This window comes from Drosophila yakuba, chromosome 3R (assembly GCF_016746365.2).
Source record: "Drosophila yakuba strain Tai18E2 chromosome 3R, Prin_Dyak_Tai18E2_2.1, whole genome shotgun sequence".
NCBI classification, from domain to species: domain Eukaryota; kingdom Metazoa; phylum Arthropoda; class Insecta; order Diptera; family Drosophilidae; genus Drosophila; species Drosophila yakuba.
Genome location: NC_052530.2, coordinates 10393316 through 10414986, shown reverse-complemented (window position 1 = coordinate 10414986; position 21671 = coordinate 10393316). Strand labels below are relative to the sequence as shown.

The following is a 21671-nucleotide window of genomic DNA, read 5'->3' as shown; positions in this document are numbered from 1 at the left end:
CACGGATGGGCAGACAGACACCACACCACAGACACTCACACAAACACACACACACACATACAATCCCAAAGGCAGACACCTCTGGCCATTTGATGCTCACTTAACTGCGTCCCACTCATAAACAAGCCACTCATTTGCAGTCAATGCCCAAGGGGTTAATCCCCCCGACTAACCCCTCCGATTTCCCTTATTCACGGCGTGAAATTGGCATGCATATTTTATGAATTTCGGTCCAATTTAATAAAACCAGTGGTACAGACGAAAAATGTTCAGCTTTCTGACTTAAATCATAAATCATAATTGCTAGATATATTTAAATATCTGATTCGAATAATACTAGGTTATGCAAAATAAATGTAGCCTACCAATAATCATTTGTTTGGAAAACATGCTAGCTCATATAACATATTTTGAAAAACTTTTAAAAATGTATTTAGCATAACTAAAATTTGTCTGCGGGAATTCCAATGATTTAATGTGGCATCCGACTCACCTCGAGTCGCTTCCGCTGCAAACCGGAAATGAATCACGTCGCACAAAAAACTGAGAATCCAAAAAGGATATAAAAATAAGCGGCGAACCGAGTAAGCGCGTAAAAAATGCAAGCGGCAAACGACAGGAAGGCAAAGCAACAATTCAGCCATAAAGGCAGTCATGGTAATACCGAAACCCACTCAAACAGCCGACTGCCAACTGCAACTCACTCGAAAAGCCGAGTGAAACCGAAACCGAACGGCGAGTCCTTAGACGGAGTTTCTTTAGTCCGTCCTCGGCTTTCGAGCGTTACAGTCGCGAGTTCGGATCAAAAAGGACACTGGGCGAGTGCAGAGCGTTCAAAGTGGTACCAACAACAAATGCCCCAATATTATAGCCAATGCTAGAAAGTGTTAGTGCTGTTTCGCTTGATTTCAGCCAAGCCAGAAGCCAGAGGCCAGAAGCAGTGTTGTGTAACCCAGTGAAGATGAATACTATCTATAGTCATCAAACGGAGTATTATTTCCTCATTACTGGCCGTGCTTTCATGTGACACACTTTGCTAGTGTTGTTAGTTGACTTGGCCTAATGGCCTTCATGTCGCCATTAAGTCGCAGTGACAAGCCGACGGCGCTTACGCCCCTCCCACAAACATTTAATGCCAATTAAATTGTTTGCTCTTTGATGTTTCCTTTGCAGAATGAAAGACGAAACCGAATGCCAGCGAAATCAAAAATAATCAAAAATACAATTATTAAACAGATATAAAAAGAGAGCCCCAAATGAACGACCGTATTAAGAGTCCGAAAACGAATAGTAAGCGAAAGGCAACCCAAGTTTTGTAGCATACTTTTTTGGGTTTACGTCATGTTTGTCTACGCGAACCGCCATTTGTGCTTGTGTGCTTGAGTTCGCACACAAACACGCACACCATTATGTCGCCTGTATTCGTGCCTGTCTCTGTGCCTGTGTTTGTGTTTGCATTGGTGTCTGTGTGCCAGAATGCATGCCAATCAGTATCAGAATCAGAGTCCTCATTCCAGAGTCCTGAGTCCTGAAACCTGAATCATCGACTGTCCAAACATCGTGCATTGCTTTTGTCCTCCTGGGCTAATTAGCTGCAGGTAGCAGGTCCTTGTGCCGTTTTACGTAAGTGTCCTCCCACATCCACATGCATTCCTCCATAAGTACTCAATTAATTATAAATATCACACACTCCGCTTTAACTAAGTGCCTTGCATTGTCTGTGTGCCGTCTACTAGCCAATCTAAACCCGTGTCTTCATTCCTAAATCAAACACATCTTTCGAATCCAGCTCATGTCCACCACTCAAATACAGTTTTGAACACTCTAGCTTAATTGAGATATGCTGAAATGAAATGCATGTGTATCTATTGCATATTTTAAATTACGTAAAGCCGTTTTAAAATTAATACAACTTTTTTTTTGGCCTGAAACTTTAATTTTGCTTGATTTCTTCTACTTTATTTCTTGAATGTGCCATTTGCTTTTTAGATCGAATGCCAAACTTAAGTGTAATTTCCTTCACCTATTTATAAGCATGAATATTTAAAAGATTTACGCTCGCACTTACGGCGATATCCCCTAAATCTCGATTTCGATTTGGCCTCTTCCGCTTCCTGTCAATCTGCAAGCGATGGCAGCGACATTAGCTCTCGACTCTAGAGAACTCTATAAATAAATGAGAATTGTGGGGAGGTGGATGAGAGTGTAGCGCGGGTGGAGGAGCTGTTACGATGGCATATCCATGTCCTGCATGCCCTGCTGACCCTCCACGAACGAGGGATTACTCATACGTCGTTTAATATGAAAATATAATTCGCTTTTTGTTGTGCCATGTACTCTCTTCTGTGGACTTTCCCGCTGTGCGCGTGGCCAAGAGATATGGGTACGCGTGGTGTCCCCTACCGTCACCCGATCCTCCACTTTTCCACGCCGCAGGACACAAGGACCGCAATCAGCTAAGCAAACGCGTCAAATGCATGCATTTTCCACCAGCCGAGCGACAAGCTCTTAATAGAACAAGGAAAACTGCGTTGTGGCAACAAGCCGATGTGGTCAATGCCCTGAAAATGTAATGGAAAAATGAATAATTTTTAAAAATCTTTCAAAATATGTGCAATTGGGGAAAAAAAATATACTAGGGAAATAGGACTAAGCCATAAGCCAATAAAAAAGGAATTGCATCTGAGTGCTAGATGAACCAAATATTATAAATTATAAATATAAATAAATTATAATTATATAATAATTATAATTATATAATTATATAAATAATTTAAATTATAAATATTATAAATTAAAAATCCGTTTGGTAGAAAAACTGATTCTCAGACAATCCTGTCAAAAAATAGAGCTGCACTTTTTTTTGTTGTTACAACAGACTACATTAGTATCCTTTGAAGAGTATCTTGAAATGATGAGTGATGGCGCTGACAAGCGAGGTTTTCACAGTTGTGCGACGGATTCCTTATATGACACATGAGATGCATTCGAGTGAAATGGGTCTTCATTTCAGCTCTGTCACCGTTTTTGGCCAAGTTATGGTAAAAACGCCGATTGAAATAATCATGTTTTTGACAACAATTATTTTGTTATTATTTTGATACAAATAATTAGTTTTTTTCCGATAGCATAACCATAAGACTGATGTATGCAGTCATATGCTTAATAGCCTTTCAGGTCGCAAATTATTTACCCACTCGTGGTATTCATCTGAGAGGTATCCAATAAATGTTGCTATTCGATTGCCGGAAGCTAAGCCCGTGTCACAGATATGTTCCTCGAATGGTGATAACTTTGATTGGGAATCTCAACATTTCCACGTTGAGCACTTCAACGAACGCGGAGGGCGGAAAATTCCGATCAGGTGCAAGGACTACAATGCAATCCCCGCACACCAGCACTTCGATCCATTGAGGAGAACAGGCAATGTCAATCTGGCTAGGATGGCACATCGCCACCTGCCTTCTGCTCCTACCTCTTTTGCCGCTGGCTGAAAGTTTTCCAGGAAGAGGGCAAAAAAAATCGAAGCGTTTGACATGTGACCAACATGTCAGGGGAGTTCCCCATCTCCATTCTTGTGTGTTCTCGCCACGCGGCGTGTGCAAGGTATGGATTGAATGCAACCAGACAGCCAGCCAGGTGGAGTGGCACCTTATACATGAAGCCAAGCATTTTTCAGATGCGCCACTTGCCAAAATCGGAAAACAAGATGCTTTTATCTATTCTAGGTTCAATACGTACCTTACATTTTTACCGACGGAAAACGTAAGCTAGAATCTATGGATCTTCAATGTCATATTCATTAAGCTCTTGCAGTTCCTTTTAAGCAGTTTTCCTTTGTGCAGCTGAAAGTTTCTTAAAATACAAGAATCCTTTAAGGATTAAAGAGAATCTTCATATGGATACCCCCATCGGCACTGCTGCATTTCTGGGGGAGTGCGAGTCCTGCATTGTGGCGCCAGGACCAAGAACGGAGAACTGGGTGCCGAAAACTGAAGACTGGCACTATTTGCTGACGGTCTCGGCCTCCTTTGTCAGCCATTGTTTGACTGGGCGGCCTTGTGCTCCATTTCACACAGTCGAGTGGCACGTCACAATATTTTATAGTTATGGTGTGTTTCCTTTTGCTGTTGGCGCTTATTGTTCATTGTCATAAGTTGGCTTTGTTTGGCAAAGTGTTGGCTTTGGTTGGTTTTATGTGGGGCGCGCAATAAATAAATTAGCCACAAATCGCTACGTTTAAGTATGGTATGCTAAGTATAGGCAGCATAAACAATAATTTCATGCTGGCAACTTTTGATTTATTGCACAACGTTGTTATATGACATGAAAACAGTAAGACAGTAACAAAGCACCGAAAACATGGCCTGTAATTGCTGTCAGCGGGTGACTTTTCGGTGGGTGGTGGTTTAGGCCATGGCCAAGTCAACAAAATGTGGCCGCTCTTCCTTTTATTCTCCCAGACTTTTGAGGCAAACTTTTTTCTACACGTTCTTAGAATGTATACGTATTAAAAATTTGGCAAGACATGCGACATTTTTAGCCCTAATTTGAGAGCACTCACTGATGATGATAACAATGTTGAACTTTTCATTATGCAAAGTGAGCAAAGTGGCATTAATAATTCCGGCAAAAATAAGAAAATTAAGGAACAAGCAATGCCAGAGATAAGGTCGTTTATATACATAAACATACGTATATATAATATCCATTGCTATATCAAATTATGGCCACTCAGCGTAGTGGGTGTGGCCTTCTTAATGCCTTAATGGATATCAACTTCAAGTTCAAGTTCAGAATACCCTATAAATATTTTAAATCCATTTTTGGGCAATCGAAAGATATTTTAGTATATTTTGCAGGAAAATTTTATAGAAAATACAAATATTTTTAACAAAAAAGTTCTTCAAATATTTTGCTTGATTTTAGCACTTGTAGCGAACCACATTTTCGGCAGACTTAGCTCGTTATCAACTGACTTTATTGCTGCGAAACTTATTTAGCAGATTTGTCCATGGAATCTTGAATTCAAAGAAAACTTTTCCGACTTTTCCCTACAAACACTGAAATGGTATTTTTCTTTGTATTTTTGTGTAAATGGTTTTTCTGTTTTCTTTTTGGTCGAAAATGAAAACTTACGGGCAATGCTCAATTGAAATGCGCATTTGGAAAATTGGCAAAAACAAGTGACTGAAATTCAATAATATATATATATTCAATATATATTATGTGGCAGAGGGCAACTTTCCGTCCGCCAGCCAGCTTGAAAAATGAGCACAAACAGCTCCCGAGCTGCGTGGCGATATTGGCCGGCCAAGGGTTTCCAGGACTTGATAAATGGGCTGATTTGACTTTCGACTCGTAAACACAAACACACCGACACCCGCGCACACACAGATACTCACACCCACTTGGGGGACAAACAAACAGTCGTGAAGGCGACCAGTTGGTTATCTTAAATGCTACAAGTGCTTTGGAAATTGATTGAAAATACTGCCCGCCTGCCAATGGGTTTTCTCGAGTTTGTATTTCACGCTACTCGCACCATTTCCCTCGGCTGCTTCAACCTATTGAATAATGCATCCAGACCAAATAACAAATATACACGCATATGAAGTCAGTGCGTATACGCCCCGTTAGCGGGCCAATTGGCACTTTTGCCAGCCAATGGCTAAAATATTTAATTAAATTTCGTTTGGCTTTCGAGCGGAATGAGCTAATTGTTGCAAATGGTATACAGGTTAAAATTAAATTGCTTCCCACAAAGGTTAATGGCTATTTATAATGACCAAGCATGCCAGCAAAAGCCAAAGCGATTACAATGAGGTGTGCACATCTACTCTGGGAAAAATTTAATGTTATAAATGTGTCATTAGTAAACTTTCATAAATTCACTTTACTTTTTATGCAACAAGGCAAATAATAAATTACAGCGGTTAGCTGATTGAACTGCACATTATTGAACATAAAAGGTATTGAACGGAATTTTCCTAAAATTAAACCATTTTGATTGCATAACGCAGAGTTCTCTTAAGCATTCCATTCAACTGTCTCCATCGTATAATTTTATTAAAATGAAAATGGGTTAATACATGCAATAAGTGTGCACAAAAAATCCCGACCATTCTCCCCAGAGTGTTCAATTAAGCTTTTTTCATATGGACAAGTCCATCGATTTGTTCCACCTGGCAAACCGCAACTCCTGGCTATTAAATAATTAAGGCTTGACGTCAATGCAGTGCTCACCCACACTCGCACAACCCGTCCTTATAGAGGGCATATACAGACCCATGGGACATGCAAACATTTCGCTGATGTTTCCACCTGATTTGCTGCAAAACGGCGAACGGAAAACGAGTAACTACGAAAAGGAAACAGCACAACAGCTAAATGACACACGCAGCAGAACCTGCCACATCTTTAGGATCTGCCCCAAAATTTCGCAATTTTCGAAATGCACTGGGGCGCACGCAAATGTCAGGGTGAGATGTCAGGACATGACTTCGAGTTATGACTTGTGCCTCAACAAGTTGAGAAATTATGCAAATTTATTCAGCCCATGGAGCCGTTTAATTGTTGTCTCGCCGCCAAGAGGCAAACTTTCAATTGCAACTTTGATTTGCTTTATGGCCATCGGACATGCGAAAGTTAGAAATGGAAATTGCAACTTGTGGATAGATCAATATTTGGGGATTACAAGTAATTTCTCCTTACTTTAGAGCTGCCAATATGGATTAAACCCACACTGCTGCTGCCAAACAATTTGGCTGAAGAGTACTTCCCTTGACCGAACAAAGCCCAAGGACCAGGCATTTCACAAAAAAATAAGACAAGCAAAAAACTATAAGCCGAATTAAATGGACTTTATACAGTAATCTCACATATATATCTGCTACAATTGTTATACAACGGGGTTAGAATGGGAAATTGTTAAATCTGCTGTAAAGCGATATAGTTTGGAATACGAAATGAAGTACTTACACATACATGCATTTGCTTATGAGATACACACGTATAGGGCCAAACGATGGTTTTTCCTTGTATCATGACGGAAAAACGGGGAAAATATGAATATTAATGCGTTTTCACTCGTTCAATAAACATGGTAAGCCATTCATATTCATGTTCGACACGTACACCCACATTTTCATATTCAAAGCCAGTTGCGATGGAAAAAATAGGGAGAAAAGTGATTCAAGTCAAACGCAATTACGATAAAGAGGGCAACATGGCGTATGCGCAATTTCAACGCTGGGCTTCATAGCTTTATGATTCCGTAAAGCGATGACATTCGAGGATAAATTTATGTTTGGATTTTAAATTATGATAAGCACTATGTTATAGATTATGGTTTGCTGGTAGAAGCGGAAAGTCCTAATGGAAAGAGGAACTGAAAATGCTAAGTGGCTAACCACATACTTAGAGTACTTGCAAAAGTGGGAATGACGACAAGAGGTTGCCATGGGCGTTGTCGCAGGACAATTCATATTTCATAGGATTAAGGTCCTAAGTCAACTGCGAAATTGCTTGCCGCCATCGATTTTCTGACGATGAAAATGAGGAAAACCCAAGTAGGAAAACAAAATTCTGCTGCATCATTTACTGGCTGAAATATTTATATTCAATTTGATATTTTCGAGTGCTTGGCCTTGGACAAAAACCGGCCTGGAAACTTGCTGTTCAGTGCAAGCAAAGCAGCTGGGCACCATCTAATCCTGTCCAGAGTTTAACATAGAGATGGCAGTTGTAATTCAGATCTGTCTATTTCAGAAATCTACTAAAAAAAGGCATACGTTTCAATTAAATTCTTAAGGAAAGAGGAAATGAAAAATATTTAAAGAACAGTATATAGATATATTTTCTTAAAGTTATCATTGAACTAGGTCGCTGGCATCACTGGCGACTAGGTGCCAGCAACAACAAGTTGGAGGACACGCCCCCAGGGGCGGTTCCTAGCCGCGCCCACTCTTCAAAAGTTTTTTATGGAGGAGAGTGCGGGTGGCGACATGATGATGCCGCTGCCTGGCTGTCTTGGCATGTCCTGACGATTGCCCCATAAATTTTTTAGATTGACCCGAATAGCAGAAGCCTTTGACATCATCGCTGGCACACGCTTTTCCCGGCATTTCATATAATCCCCCCGCCCGTATTGACAAAACTATTTACGGCAGAAGTTGGGCAAGGAAGAAAGTTGAGGACAAGGAGAAAAGTTGGCATTCGATTGGGGTGGCTCACACCTTGACCCAACTCGACCCGACCTGCCCTAAAGTGTAATGAGCTTGGCATTGCCGCCGAGTCCTGAGCTTCTTATCAGCTTAAGTTGGCCATCCCACTCGAAGGTTGGGGAGCGCAAAGCGAAATCAGACTGGGAAAATCATAAGAATTCAATTTATGCATTTTCGCCGCTCATAAAAATGTTCTCGTTAAACAAAGTTTGGCAAACTTTACGACTTTGGCCTTGAGGCTGCCGGCACCAACCAGACAGACAGTGAAAAATCGCCGGGAAAATGTAATCTAGCAGGCGCCCCGAAAGTTATAAATAACCGGGGGGAAACGGGGGGAAAATGTGTCAGATTGCCGGCAGGCTGCGCCCTTGAATGCACTTAGCATCCGTATCGCGCATACGCCGCGTTGGCCAAATACAATGGCAGTGAAAGTGGAGCTAAACAGCCACGGGCAATTGGCCAAATCTCGGCCAGAAAAACTGGGCCATAGTGAGTTGGGAATTGCCGGAACTAATCCCGCCAACTGACATACTATACGTACATATATTTCGCAATAATGCAGCGTGCAATTAGTGAGGGATTTCACAGCCACCCGCACTTTTCAACCTCTGCAACCACTTGAATAAATTAAACGCTGACCATTTTCGCATACAGACACTGTTTATGGTGCCATGCATGAAATTTCACATTAATGTAGGTGGGGTGGGTGTTATCATGTGTGTCCGCAATTGCGTTTTTGCTGCATGTGGGCATTTCACAAAATTAACTGCCTTTATCTAGTTTTTCTCCAGCCTGACAACCCATTAACTTGCCGGCAGAGTTGGGTTTCTGTGTCATTTGAGCAACAACGTACACGAACAGATGTCGGCCAACCAACGCTCACCAACTGGTAGTGGCTACATGTACTATATGTATCTGCGGCAAGGAATAATTTAATGACAATGCCTGACATTAAGATATCTAAGTGCTAGGCTACCCCTATAATTACATAAATGCTTTCGGTCTGCAGTGCAATGAGTTGAATTGGGAATTTCCATTATTAAACAGGATTTCATTAAAATGGCTAAGAGTTTCCCTCTTCTTTTTGATTTTAAAGATACTAAAGTGCAAATAAATTTTGAATCACATATCATTTTCGTTGCAAACACTCTTAATCGCATTCATTAATTTCCCATCTGCTACAATTGTTTCGTTAAACACTCATTTATAAAACTTAAGTTTTCATCATACAAACAACTCCTCAGGGAATTCCTCTGGGATCTTATTCAATTAACTAAATTTTCGGCACTTTTCGCCTCGTATGCTTCCGCAAAAAGATGCTGGGATCCCCGTAGTGTGATTTATGTGCATAATTAGCCAGAAATTGCATAAGATTAGTTTTAATTAGTTGGAGAAACTTTTGGGCAAAGAACGAAAGCGGAGAACAGCAGCCTCGGCCCGAAATGCTAAATAAATAAGTGGCCTGCAGTTCAGCCAGAAGCCAAGAAACTTCTGAGGATGACGCCGCATCCTCATCCTCATCCGGGTCCGGATCCGTTGCGCGAACAGCACGGATTACTCTCCACCCTCCGACGAAAATGCAAGGAGCAGCCTGCAAGGAAAATAAACAAAAACTTTTCCACTCGACGCCCAAAAAAGCAGGCCACAGTTTCATACTCGCGGTTGTACCTTCAGCGGAGGTGACTGAAATTTATTGCGAAATTCTCTTACTGTTTATTTCCAAAGGGGGAAATATTGTACAATTGAATTTTTAAGAAAATGTTGAACATACATATATTAGAAACCCAAAAAACAAGTTTTCTATCTCTTCGAAACATATTATCATATCATATATCAAAAATGTAAAAACTAAAACCAAAACACAGTCCTTCGAGGAAACTCGCATCTCTCCGCGCAAAGGACACGGGAAAGGACCTCCTCCTTCGCTCTGGCTCCAAATGTTCGCGCATTATTTTTCATTTGCATTGCGTCATTTGTACAATGGAGCCACTAAAGGAGGAGCAGCGCTTGGCCAGGAGCCACTCCGACTGCTCGCTCTGGTAATTTATGTTGACCCCTTTGGGGAGGAGCACTTGGTCCTGCGGAGTTCCGCCAGCTGTGGCCGTCGTTGCCCTCCGTCCGCCGCAGTTGATTGCCAAGGCGACCGCAAAACGTTGCCCGGGCAACAACACTAACAATTCCGACTTAAAGCTGCCACATACCTATAGTATATGTATGTACATTCCACCTTCAATCGAGTGCTGCTTTTAATTGGTCGCATAAAAAATAAAGACGTTTCCAGTCCAATTGTTGCTCGCAAAAGCGGTGCTAAAGTTGCAATTGCGATGGAAACTTTAATGGTTGGTCTAGAAAAGTCTGAAAAGTATACGTGTTTTTTCTCGTGAGAGCTCTCCGTTCTTTAACACTTGTAGTTTAACGGTGTGATTATAAAATGGTCAAATATATACTGCAAGAATTTTAATAAAACCCTGAAGACCCATCACTCTCTTCTTTTTTGTTGCATCTTCCGCCATTTGAGTTCGCCTCTGTGTGTGTGTGTGTGTGTGTGTGTGTTGCCTATAAGGCACAGGGAACTTTAAAGCCAATACCCGTTTTATGGAAAACTTTCGACACTGGGCAAACATTTGCCAACTTTTGCAGCTCCTCTTGTTCGTCTTTCAGTCGTTAGGAGTGTAAACAGTGCCTCAGTTGCCCCGCTACTATAGCTACTATAGCGACTATAGAAACTATATCCTATATCCCGCTTTTGTGGCGAACTCTTGACTTACTCATACACACACACACATCCTATTTTCAGCTCCTTTCACCCGCTTCAAGTATTCGCATTCGGCTGATGCACTTTTAGCCAACTTTTGTAAGGCACTCACGTCCCGCTACGTTGCATGTGTGCCTGAGGAACGTGCTGGATGCCAAGTGTATTGCGTAAGTGTGCAGCATTGGGGACAATGCACTGAGAGAAAATAATTCAAATAGCGGAAAATTCTTACTTGAGAATCCATTTGAGAAACCTTTCGCGCTGTAATGAAATTTATAAATAGATTCAACCAAAAACATCCTCAATTAGGATTAAATATTAGTAATATGATAGTCTACCACTCGCTCGGATTTTTTTTCTCTGCTTTTAGTAGGAAAGACTTTTGAAAAGAAGTGCTGAACCGACTGACAAGTGGCCAACTCATGGCGTAATCAAATTATTCTCCTGCCTGCGCCGCCAAACCAAACCGATTCCTGGGCTTCCGGCTCACCGGGTCATCATGCGTGTTAATTAATTCCAGATGCTCCTGCCGCTGCTCTCTGACCTACTGACCAAACCGACATCAGGAGGCACGTGTGTGTCTGCCGATCAATTATGCTAACGCTGGGTAGTCTCGCAGCCCATCTCCCTCATTTCATTTGCATTAAAAATTAAATAAACTAGTGCAAATGTGAGTTGGAATGACGGCAGCGGCACGTGCCTGGCGACTAAAATCAGGCAAGGTGATCTGGGATCCAGTCAACGACGTGCAGATGACTGCTGACTTATTTGAAAAGTATTTGGCTCTCACAGGATTAAAACAAGATTTAAAGAAAATACACAAATATTTCTCATCTGAATACTGGGGGCTAGCGCTAGTCCCTAACACTGCTAACTGAAATCACTTAAATGCTGAAAACGTGAGCAAATAACACTAAAGCAATTAATGTAGTTTAATTAGTTTCCAAAAGCAATATGCGCAATCCAAACTTGGCCTACATTGTCCTAATTCCACGGCACAAAGCAAATGAAAATGTTGAATAAAATTAAAATTCCCGTCGACCGCAAAGCAAAGACAATCCCACGTGCTGGCCACAAAAAAAAGAGGAGTACCATGCCAGATGTGGCCAGTTGGGAAAATGGGTGGAAATGCGGTCGGTTTCGGGCCGCATAAACATCCGCATATGACTGGCGTTGCTAACCCGCATCTAACCTCTGGTACACCTGCTGCACTTTGGTAAGTGGCCGGGCGCAAGGAGCAAATTGAATTTGCCACGGGGCGGATACGTAATGTGGGTGGCGAAGCATGGTAGCTGGCCAGCAGTCCGGGCCACCGGATATCCGCTGGGCGCCATGGCCTCCTCATGCAATATGCAACAGCCATTCAGCCCAAACCTCCGGACTTTTCCGCCGTACTGTTCTTCCGTTCGCCGGTTATGCGGCCGGATTCAGGTCGCAGCGCACACAATTGAATCCTTGGCCATTTCAAACAGCGCCAAATTCAAATTCAGCTGAATATTTGGCACCAGCAGTTGCCAACTATGAAGTCTGATTAGATTAGACTAGGGGGTGTGATGCTTACAAGGAATTTTAAATGCAATTTGGGTTTATTAGGTGCAAACTCGTTGTTTTTAGCCAGAAAAGGCAAGCTATTCGAAATGAAATTAAAATATAATTTCAATTTGTTTTTCGTTACCCAAGTGTCTTTCAAAAAAAGCTATTTGTAAATTAACTGATTAAAATACCTCATAACCACATCTCTATATTCTACACTGTATTACAATATTGTTTTAGTAATAATCTGCACCTTACTATGTGTAGTTGCTCTTGCACACTAGAAATTACTGTTTGTGATAATCGCAATAGACTGCACTTTTCGTAGAAGAATTCTTCCTATCCCGTCTTAGTTCTCGACTCTCTATCCTCAAACTCATGTTGTACATTTGTTTTCTTCTACTTTCTTTTTATAGCTTCAAGCTAAGCAAAATCGTAGTAACTGAACAAACGAAAAAATAGCATCAAAAATCAAAAGTCCAAATCAAAACAAGACAAACATAAATGTATATTGGTATGCAGATAAACTAAACATAATTGCCAATGCAACAACAACAACAGCTACAGATTAAACAAATACAACAGCAACAATAAATACAACAATAACATCAACAGCAACAACAAGAAACAAGAACAGAGTTACTGCAACAAGAACAGCAACAACAACCGCTGCTAGTAGATAAAAAAATCCTTATAAACAAAACAAAAACCGTACAATATTTATGTAAAACTTACATTTTTTGCCGAGGCACCCAAGCAAAGTAATATTTTGCAACGTAGACTCTTAGGCGTCGCACACAAAAACAACCCAAGAACACAACAGCAACATCTGCAACATCTGCAACATCAGCAACCAGAGCAACATACAACATCCATCCGAAACCGCAAACATCCAACAATCCACCATCGCCACCACGAACCACATGAGCCTGAACAAGATCAAGAAGCGGGACGCGAGCGACTTATGACTGATGCGCTCCAAGGGCAACGTCGGCGTCGGCGTCGGGGTCAACGTCGGCGTCGCCGTTGGCAGCGGCAGCCGGTACAAGGTGACGGCCCGCTGTGTGCCCGAAGTGAGCATCACGTCGCCGACGACAGCAAGCGGCTCCATCCAGCCCAAGCACTTTGCCCTGCTCCGCAGTCGCTCGCAACCTTCGCCGCCGACGTCTAACATCCTTTTCTCCACGCCAGGCGGGGCCACTTTGGTCGAGGAGGAGGATTTCAGCTTGGCTAGCGGCAGTGGTGCAGCCACCAAGAACGTGCTTCAGCGCCAGCTGGCCACCACCGTTCAGCAGGAGGATCCGGATCTGGAGCATTCCGCACAGGAGCCGCACAGCAAGTTGTCCGAGCCGGCGGAACCGCCCAATGAGCTAACGCCGTTGGTGGAGGAGCCCGGCTCTGTAGCGCCAACCACTTCGAGCCAGCGTTATAGCCACAATTCCAAGACCACGCGCTCCTGGCCCGTCATCTACCGCAATCCACATCACTGCGACTACGAGGCATTGTACGTGCAACAGCAGCAGCAGCAACAGCAGAGCTTCAAGCAGAACTGCTACTCGAATCAGTTTAAGCAGTCCATCGTCTACTCCAGCAGCAATGAGGAGTTGCCCGGCGGCGAACCAGTAGCCTCGAGTTCCGCCGATAACCGCCAGACCACGTGCTACTACTTTGCACCCAGCCGGCACAACAGCATTTATGAGCACCCCTCCTCGGTGGTTGGGGGATCCCTGCAGTTCGATAATCCAACGACCACAGCAGCAGCGGCAGCGGCAGTCGAGAGTTTGAGGCGGAGCAACAGCATCCTGTTGCGCCAGAACAGCTGCGCCAAGGTCATTCAGCGTCGCGGGAGCGGTAGTGGTTCACCCAACTCCCTGGGCTCCCAGATGGAGGGACTGGGCATGGGCATGGGCGGAAGAGGCGCTGGCAGCGCCTGTTGCTCCAGCTGCTGCATGGGCCCGCCGCCGGTGCTCTTCCTATTCGTCACGCTGCTGATGACCACAAGCGCCACAGCCATGCTGTGCGCCGCCATCATGACTGATCACTGGGAGCACGTCACATGGGACCGCAACAGCCTTGATCGCTACTCCAATCGGTCGGGACTGCATCTGGAGTGGCTTCTAGACGACCAGGTGGCTATGCTCAAGCCGGACAAGAGGGGTGAGCCGAAAAGCTTAATTGTATCTTCATGTTTGTATCCACCCATAAGGATAATATTAAATCTTGCGGTGTGTTTCTCCTTTTCCAGCCGATCATCGCTTTCGGCGCGACTCCGTTTTCCTGGTGCCCATGCACGGCGGCATCTGGACGCTGTGCATTGATCTGCCCATTCAGCAGCTGCAGGAACTTCGGCGCAATCCCAAGTTCCCACGCGGTGCTCCGCCGTGTGTTAACTACCTGGCCGGCTCAATGGAAAACGCACGCGGCGAGGAGCAGCGCAACGACTGGCAGCACAGTGAGTCACAGGTCACTCTGCAGCCGCATCTGAGTACGTATCCAGGGGCAACCCGTATGTAAATCCCAATCCAGATCCACATCCGCTCTAACTTTCTGGGGGAGTCTCCCGTATTTATTGTGTACACTTTTTGCCTTCCTACTTAGTTTTTCGTTTAATACAAAACATTATTTTATGTACGCACTTAGCACTAATTGTGATTGTAAACTTACAGACTTACAGAGAATTTTGGTAGAAAACAGCAAACAAATAGCATAAATAGGTTCGAGGTATAGGACAGTTGAATGGTGTTTAATGCGTGTGGGTTGGTTTAAGTAGCCGATGAGTGTGGTGTATTTTAAGGGCTTGGTTGTGAGTGGGTGCAGGTGTGCCACTGGGCAACTGGAATGATTCCCCTAGACGGCGGCACGCTTGGCCGGCGAGCACAGGGCCTCAGCTTCCGAGCTGGGATCCTCCGGCTTCTTGCGCTTGATCAAATGTGTGATGTCTGTGGGCTTGGCCGAACTGCTGCTAATGGTCGATGATGAGGAGGCCGCCGCAGCACCTTTAGAGGAGGACGACGAAGAGCTGGCGGCTCCATTGGCTGACGAAGACGACGAGGAGGAGGCGGCAGCTGCATCGCCACTGCTCATTGGCTTGATGTAGCTATCCAGGGCAGCTCTCACCTCAGCAATGGTCTAAGAGAAAGAACGAGTTTTTATAGATAATGTCACAATTAAGTTATATATTTATTTACCTGGGCCTGCATCTCCTCGATTTCCTGTATCTTGGCCAAAATCTCCTGCTTCGTTTCCTCCAAATCCAACATATTGTTCCTGTCGCGCTCGCTTGGTTCGTCCTTGCCCTTGATCTCGGAAATTTCCTCTTCGATCAACACGCTGGAGTGCCGCAGAGCTGTCGCTCCTTCCTTGTTGAGTTGCTGCATCAAATAGGTCAGACCGATCTTGTAATGCAACTCGGCCAAAGCACGTCGGTTTCTTGTGGGCAGCTCCCCGTGGATCTTTAGTGCTTTCTCTATAATGTCAGATTTACATTAGTTATGCTACCGACCACAACACTGTCTAAACTCACCATAATCTTCGCGTGCCGCCTCCAGTATTCCATTCTCAAACTCAATGTTGGCCAGCTCAGTCTGAACTTCAGCCAAGTAGGGGAGACCACTGAGGCCCTGGCGCGTGAAGATCTGAGCAGCAGCTTCCAGTATTTCCCAGGCCAACTGCAGACTTCCGCTTACTCCTTCCTCTTCTTCTGGTTCCTCCTCTCCAGCAGCTGCTGCACCATTGGAACAACTAGCTGTGACTTCACCATTCGATGTGCTAGGTCGCTCGTCATCGTTGACGGCAGCTCCGCCGCCGCCATTGCTGCTGCTGACCTCATCCACGCCTGTTGGTACCTTCTTGGAGGGCTTTTCTTCACTCTGAGCTTGCTCGGCTTCTCCGGTAGAATCGGCCTCATCGGACCCCTCCTTGATGGTGTCTAGTTCTTTGCCGTTCGAGCTGCTTGCACCATTTTCGGCCTCCTTGGTGACATTCTTTTCCTCCTTCTTGGCCGCTCCATCCTCTGCATTTTCTTCCTCGTCGTCGTCCACATCCTCGTCATCGTCATCGGCAGCCTCGTCAGGCACATCGATCACTTTGTTCTCGTCCAAGGCCATTGCAATTAAAGCCTTTGCATAGCTGCATTGAGAGAAAAGGATTAGGGAGGGTTTTATACAAGTTTCATGCCTTGCAGAATATGTATAAAGGGTAGGGGACTTTTAGTCCAAAAATTTCGTCGTACTCACAGCAATAGGGGCTGGCCGAGCTCATCGGCCAGTTCCCCGTAGACTTCCTCGTACAGTTGGCACACCTGGCTCAGCTCGTCAGCTGCCTCGTCGTAGCTCTTGACCAGGAAGTTCCGCGATCCCTGGCTGAACAGCTCCTTGCCTTTAAGTATTTTCTCTGCGCGCTCCTGCTCTGCCTTTCCGCTACCCTCTGTGGACACAGCTGGCACATTGTCCGGCGTTGTATCGGCAGCAACAGGCTCCACAGCCACTGTCTTGCTTGGTGATGATGCATCGGCAGCGGCCGTTGTGACGATTGCTTCGGCTTCAGCAGACATTTTAAGTGGTTAAATAAATAACTAAAAAAAAAGAGGGGAGAACAACGAATAGCTCTGTTATTTAAGCAGTTTATATTCCAGTTTTGAACATATTTTCTTGAACTTTATGGTGCTTACAAGCTTTAATTTATTTAATCTTCGCCATCCCAACTGCTTTAGTTTATGTATCTTTCTATTATCCCCTCATTCCACACTCCAATATTCCTCGTAGGTTGAGCCCTAGACGTCACTTTCGATGTATGTAGAAGACCACCAATATTAATTTTGTTTACTACAAATTCATGTAAATTCTATTATAACGCACCAGCACACAAGCTTTGGGCACCAACCGCCAAATGATTCACACAGATTCATTTCACTTGGCTTAAAATTTTAGCTCCAAGCCAGCGCACATTTCACAAGTCATTACCGCAAATCCCATTTGCAGCAGCTCAAAGATGTGGGTTCCAACGTATCCCCGGAGCACATCAGATAGAAAAACAATAGCAAAAGTTAGGGACCAACAATGGCCGGGAGCGGGAACATGGACAGGAACAATGAATGTCCTTGTAGCGTCTATATAAAGTAATTACCACAGCAGCTAACCGAGCTTGCATTCGGTTTTCTATATTGTCAATACGGGTCGGTCGGTCTCCCGCTCCCCGAAGATGAAACATGTCCGTGTCGAGAGTTCCTTGCCAATGACTGTGTTTAGCTAACGGCGGGGGAACGGGTTTGGGTGTTTCCAATATGGGTCACCGTGTGGCTTGGTTTGCCTCATCCTCTCCCTCCTGCGTTCTAAAAATCGCAATTGCCACTTTGGAACTTTTTGCTGTAGTTTTTATTGTGTTCCTCATTGCAACCAAACACATCCACCCACATGCGATTTAATTGCTATGGTGCTATTGGGTAATTGGTTTTACAGTTGCCTAGATTGTGAGCGGAAATGGGAGAACTGAGCTGGGCCACAATGAATTTGCAAATGCAATTAGGTTTAACATGTACATGAAAGTCCCCCACTAGAAGATCAACCGAAATCTTAACAAAAGGATGCATTTGTAGCACCAGTTGTAATCCTAATCCTTTGCTTATTCATAAACACATTTTCACAATGCCAACACATATTTAACTACGCTTTCGCTTCTCATCCCAACACTGTAAAAAGGACCAAGTTTCGGTATTCACACATCTAGAAACCTTTTCTAATCAAATGTTAATCTGCGATAGGAATGCAAAACCTCTCCATATCCTGCTCATTGGTCTGCCTCATCATTTTGGGCAGTGCTGCCCTCGTGGGCGCCTTTGGAGTCTGCCAGCGCCAAATCAGCGCCATTCTGATCACAGGAGTGATGTATTTACTAGCAGGTAATCATAAGTAAACTAAACTACTACTTTAGTTGCTTAACCAACCGAACTTTTACAACCCAACAGCTCTATTTGCCCTCTTCACGCTCATGATCATTCACTTCAAGCGGCAGCAGGGACGTCCCATGCTGGACAGCGACTACGATGGAACGGTGGACGGAATAGTGGCGCGACCAGGTGGCGTGGCCATCATGGCCAAGCCGCTGCTGGGAGCGCGCATCTTTCTCACCTCGTGGAGCCTCGACTTGGGATGGGGCGGTGTGGTGCTGTGCGCCATCACCTCGGTACTGTGGATCCTGCTCTCCAAGATCATGCGGTACAACCCCTTCTCGGCGCTCATGATTTAGCTAAACGCCTTGCCGCTCGGCGTCTACGGAGCCAGCTACGGGAGTCTGGGCAGCTGTGAGAGCTACGGCAGCTACGGGAGCACCCACACCCACAGCGGCACCAGTAGTGGCGGCAGCTCCAGTTTCCTCCTGGCGGCGGTCTCGTCGACGCGGCAAGCAGAGCACAGGGGCAAGGGAAAGTATATCCTGTAGGCGATGCCCTGCCCCAATCTAGCTGTCTAATGATCCGGATAGTAGCCCTTACTCAACTTATTTGGGATAGGCTTCCGAGGGTTTTATGATTATAGTACTTGTACAACTTTTGAGTAATTTCACCTTGTTAAGGTTCATTTTGGCTATATTATACTACTTTGGCAAATCAATACCAAAACCATAAGTTGAACCTCTTCGGAAGTGCACCCACTCATCCCTATGTAAACCCCATATTAGTTAGCTATGTATGTTGGAAATGTACCAAACTAAAAACTCAATTGCCTTGTTCTTTATATATACACACACAACTTATACAACTTAATCTTATACTTATTCTTATTATACGCTGTACTTAACTTAACCCAATTGTAAATTCAATTTACACTCTCTATTTACAAGTAAACCTTTTTGTATACACTCGATTTGGCTCTAATTCTACACACCTCTAAACACCCCACTAATCCTTGATAAAATGTGAGACATTTATTTACACGTGACGAGCGAAGTGGGTATGGGAATAGGAAAAGGAATTCCAGGTGAGGCTTTGGCTTTAAAGTGCTTTCTAGTAACAGTTCGCCTGCATAGCTTGAGCCCAGCCCAAAAATAGTTATTTGGGTGTGACAGTTGCTTCAAATTAGAAAAACTGACTGGGGAGGGATAAGATACGACTAACAAAAAAATCAGGTAGAATTTAAAAAAGTGCTTGCGATATTCATAAAACAGTTTGCTTTTTGGCCCGCATGAAATGATGAGACAGACGCCTTAACAAAAACTTACTTTCCCCGTTTCATTGCCCTCCATCCAGTTGGTTTAGTAGAATTCTAGGGCTTGTCATGGAAGCATAATGAATTGTAGAACTTGGCGAGTACTTATAGAGCTCGAACAGTTGTACACGAAGCATATTGTTATGAGATCATTTAGTGCTTTAGGACAAATGGTTTACAAAACGTATTGTACTTGTATAGAAGCCACCACAACACAAACCAAACAAAATGCTAAAAGTATAAAAATGTATTTTTATGCAAACGCTTTGCCTTAAAAAAAAACAAAACAAACAAACAAGAACAACTTATTTAAATACAAAAGATAATTTCTTTTTAAAAGTTTACAAGATGTGTTTTTATCTTTTAATGGCGGTTTGGATACTTAGCTTAGCTAGGAATTTTTGTAAAACTACAGCATACAGGTAAGTATACCATGTTTTATTTACATTAAATTAAACCGCTTTTTGTTTATGAAGCATGGTCTATAAATAACCGGCACACATTTATGAAATTCCATTTAGCAGTCAATTCTGTAAAAATTGTATTGCGAATTTCTGTCGGCCTGGAAGGTTCATTAACATTTGCGGAGCTGCTGTGGAAACAAATTAAGCAAACATGCAAATGAACTCGCAAAAAATTGGCAAGAAAACCTGACACTTTCGCGAGCTTTTGCACGAGAAACGGAGGCACCACGTAGAACAGAATGATGCAGGACAATTATCAGAGATAAGAAAAACAGCTGGCAAAAGGAAAATGTAGGGGAAAACGCATCATGTGTGTGTTTTGTTTTCGCGCGCTCAAAGCAATTACAAAATTCACACACTGCGCGGCGGCCCAACAACAAATTGCGATTACAAAACAACGTAAAAAGGTTCATTCACCTGTATGCGTTGTGTCTGTTTCGCGCTTTTACGTGTTTATGCGTTAGCCAAACTCGTGAAAAGATAAAATGTCTCTTAATGGAAACTACATGCAAAGGGCAATTGGTATATACATTTACTTAAGGATCATTTGAGCAATTCTGTTAGTTTTTGGATGAGTTTAAGAACAATAATATACAATACTGTTTAGATATAAATTAAGTTAATTACTAAAGAATGATTGTTCTACTTTTGTTTCTTAACTTATTTTTGGGCAAGATCTAAATATATTGATTTTTTTATGCAGAGATGTATCCGAAGCCTAATTCTTTTCACAATTGTAAACTTTTTGAGCTTTCAAAAACGTGATCAAAACGAAATGTCGCATAAACCCTTTGCAAAAAATAAGTGCGAGTGTATGGGGATTGCCCGCCATTCGCCCGCGCCAACAACCACTAACACACAGACAATACACATACACCTTCACTAACACCGGTAAAGCGCAATTGGCCATTTAGTTTCGCGCAAATAACAACGGCACGTTTCGCATATTTATAGCGAAACAGAAATTGCGACAATTAATTAATGTTTAGCACAAACACCGTAGTAACAACAGCAACAACACACAAACAACGGGCCAAAACGAAATTCGCAAATTCGCGTGTCGCTGTTTTGGCTGCGTTTGTGTGCGTGTATGCCTGCATCGGCATTTAACTGTAAAAACTGTGCTTAAACTTACTTGATCCTCGATTATTTGTATTGCTTTCAAAGCAATAGACACTAAAACCAATTGATTCTCGGTAAATATAGAACTATTATCAATGTTAGACCATTAAAATGACAGTACTCGCCAATAAAAATTACAGATCCCGCGAAATGCTGCGAAAATAGCGACAATGTGAACGCACTGGGGGCGCTTTAAAAAGCCGCTTGGCGAAATTAATATACTGGAAAACATACTGAAGATTAGCCCTGGACCTGCCAACTTGGTTTTACAAATAATGGTGTGTTTACACTGACAGTGTAAATGCTGGCATAAGCTTTAAGATTTAATGTGGAAAACGTTTTCTATCGACTACTCGATAAGCAATGCTATCGA

At 43.4% G+C, this 21671-nt stretch overlaps 2 protein-coding genes across 2 annotated transcripts; one reads left to right on the top strand and one right to left on the bottom strand.

Annotated features, from left to right (window-relative positions):
* Nucleotides 1–764: 764 nt before the first annotated feature.
* Nucleotides 765–20880, top strand: LOC6536268. Its single transcript, XM_002096818.4, has 5 exons — nt 765–1290; nt 12930–14670; nt 14759–14998; nt 18272–18409; nt 18476–20880. Exons 2-5 carry the CDS (start codon nt 13485–13487, stop codon nt 18754–18756), a joined length of 1845 nt encoding a protein of 614 aa, XP_002096854.3. The 5' UTR covers nt 765–1290; nt 12930–13484; the 3' UTR covers nt 18757–20880.
* Nucleotides 15054–21475, bottom strand: LOC6536267 (protein NASP homolog). Its single transcript, XM_002096817.4, has 5 exons — nt 21312–21475; nt 16749–17086; nt 16037–16641; nt 15702–15979; nt 15054–15642 (listed from the first exon to the last, which is right to left on the bottom strand). The coding sequence occupies exons 2-5, from the start codon at nt 17063–17065 to the stop codon at nt 15361–15363; spliced, it is 1482 nt and encodes a 493-aa protein (XP_002096853.1). The 5' UTR covers nt 17066–17086; nt 21312–21475; the 3' UTR covers nt 15054–15360.
* Nucleotides 21476–21671: the final 196 nt, after the last annotated feature.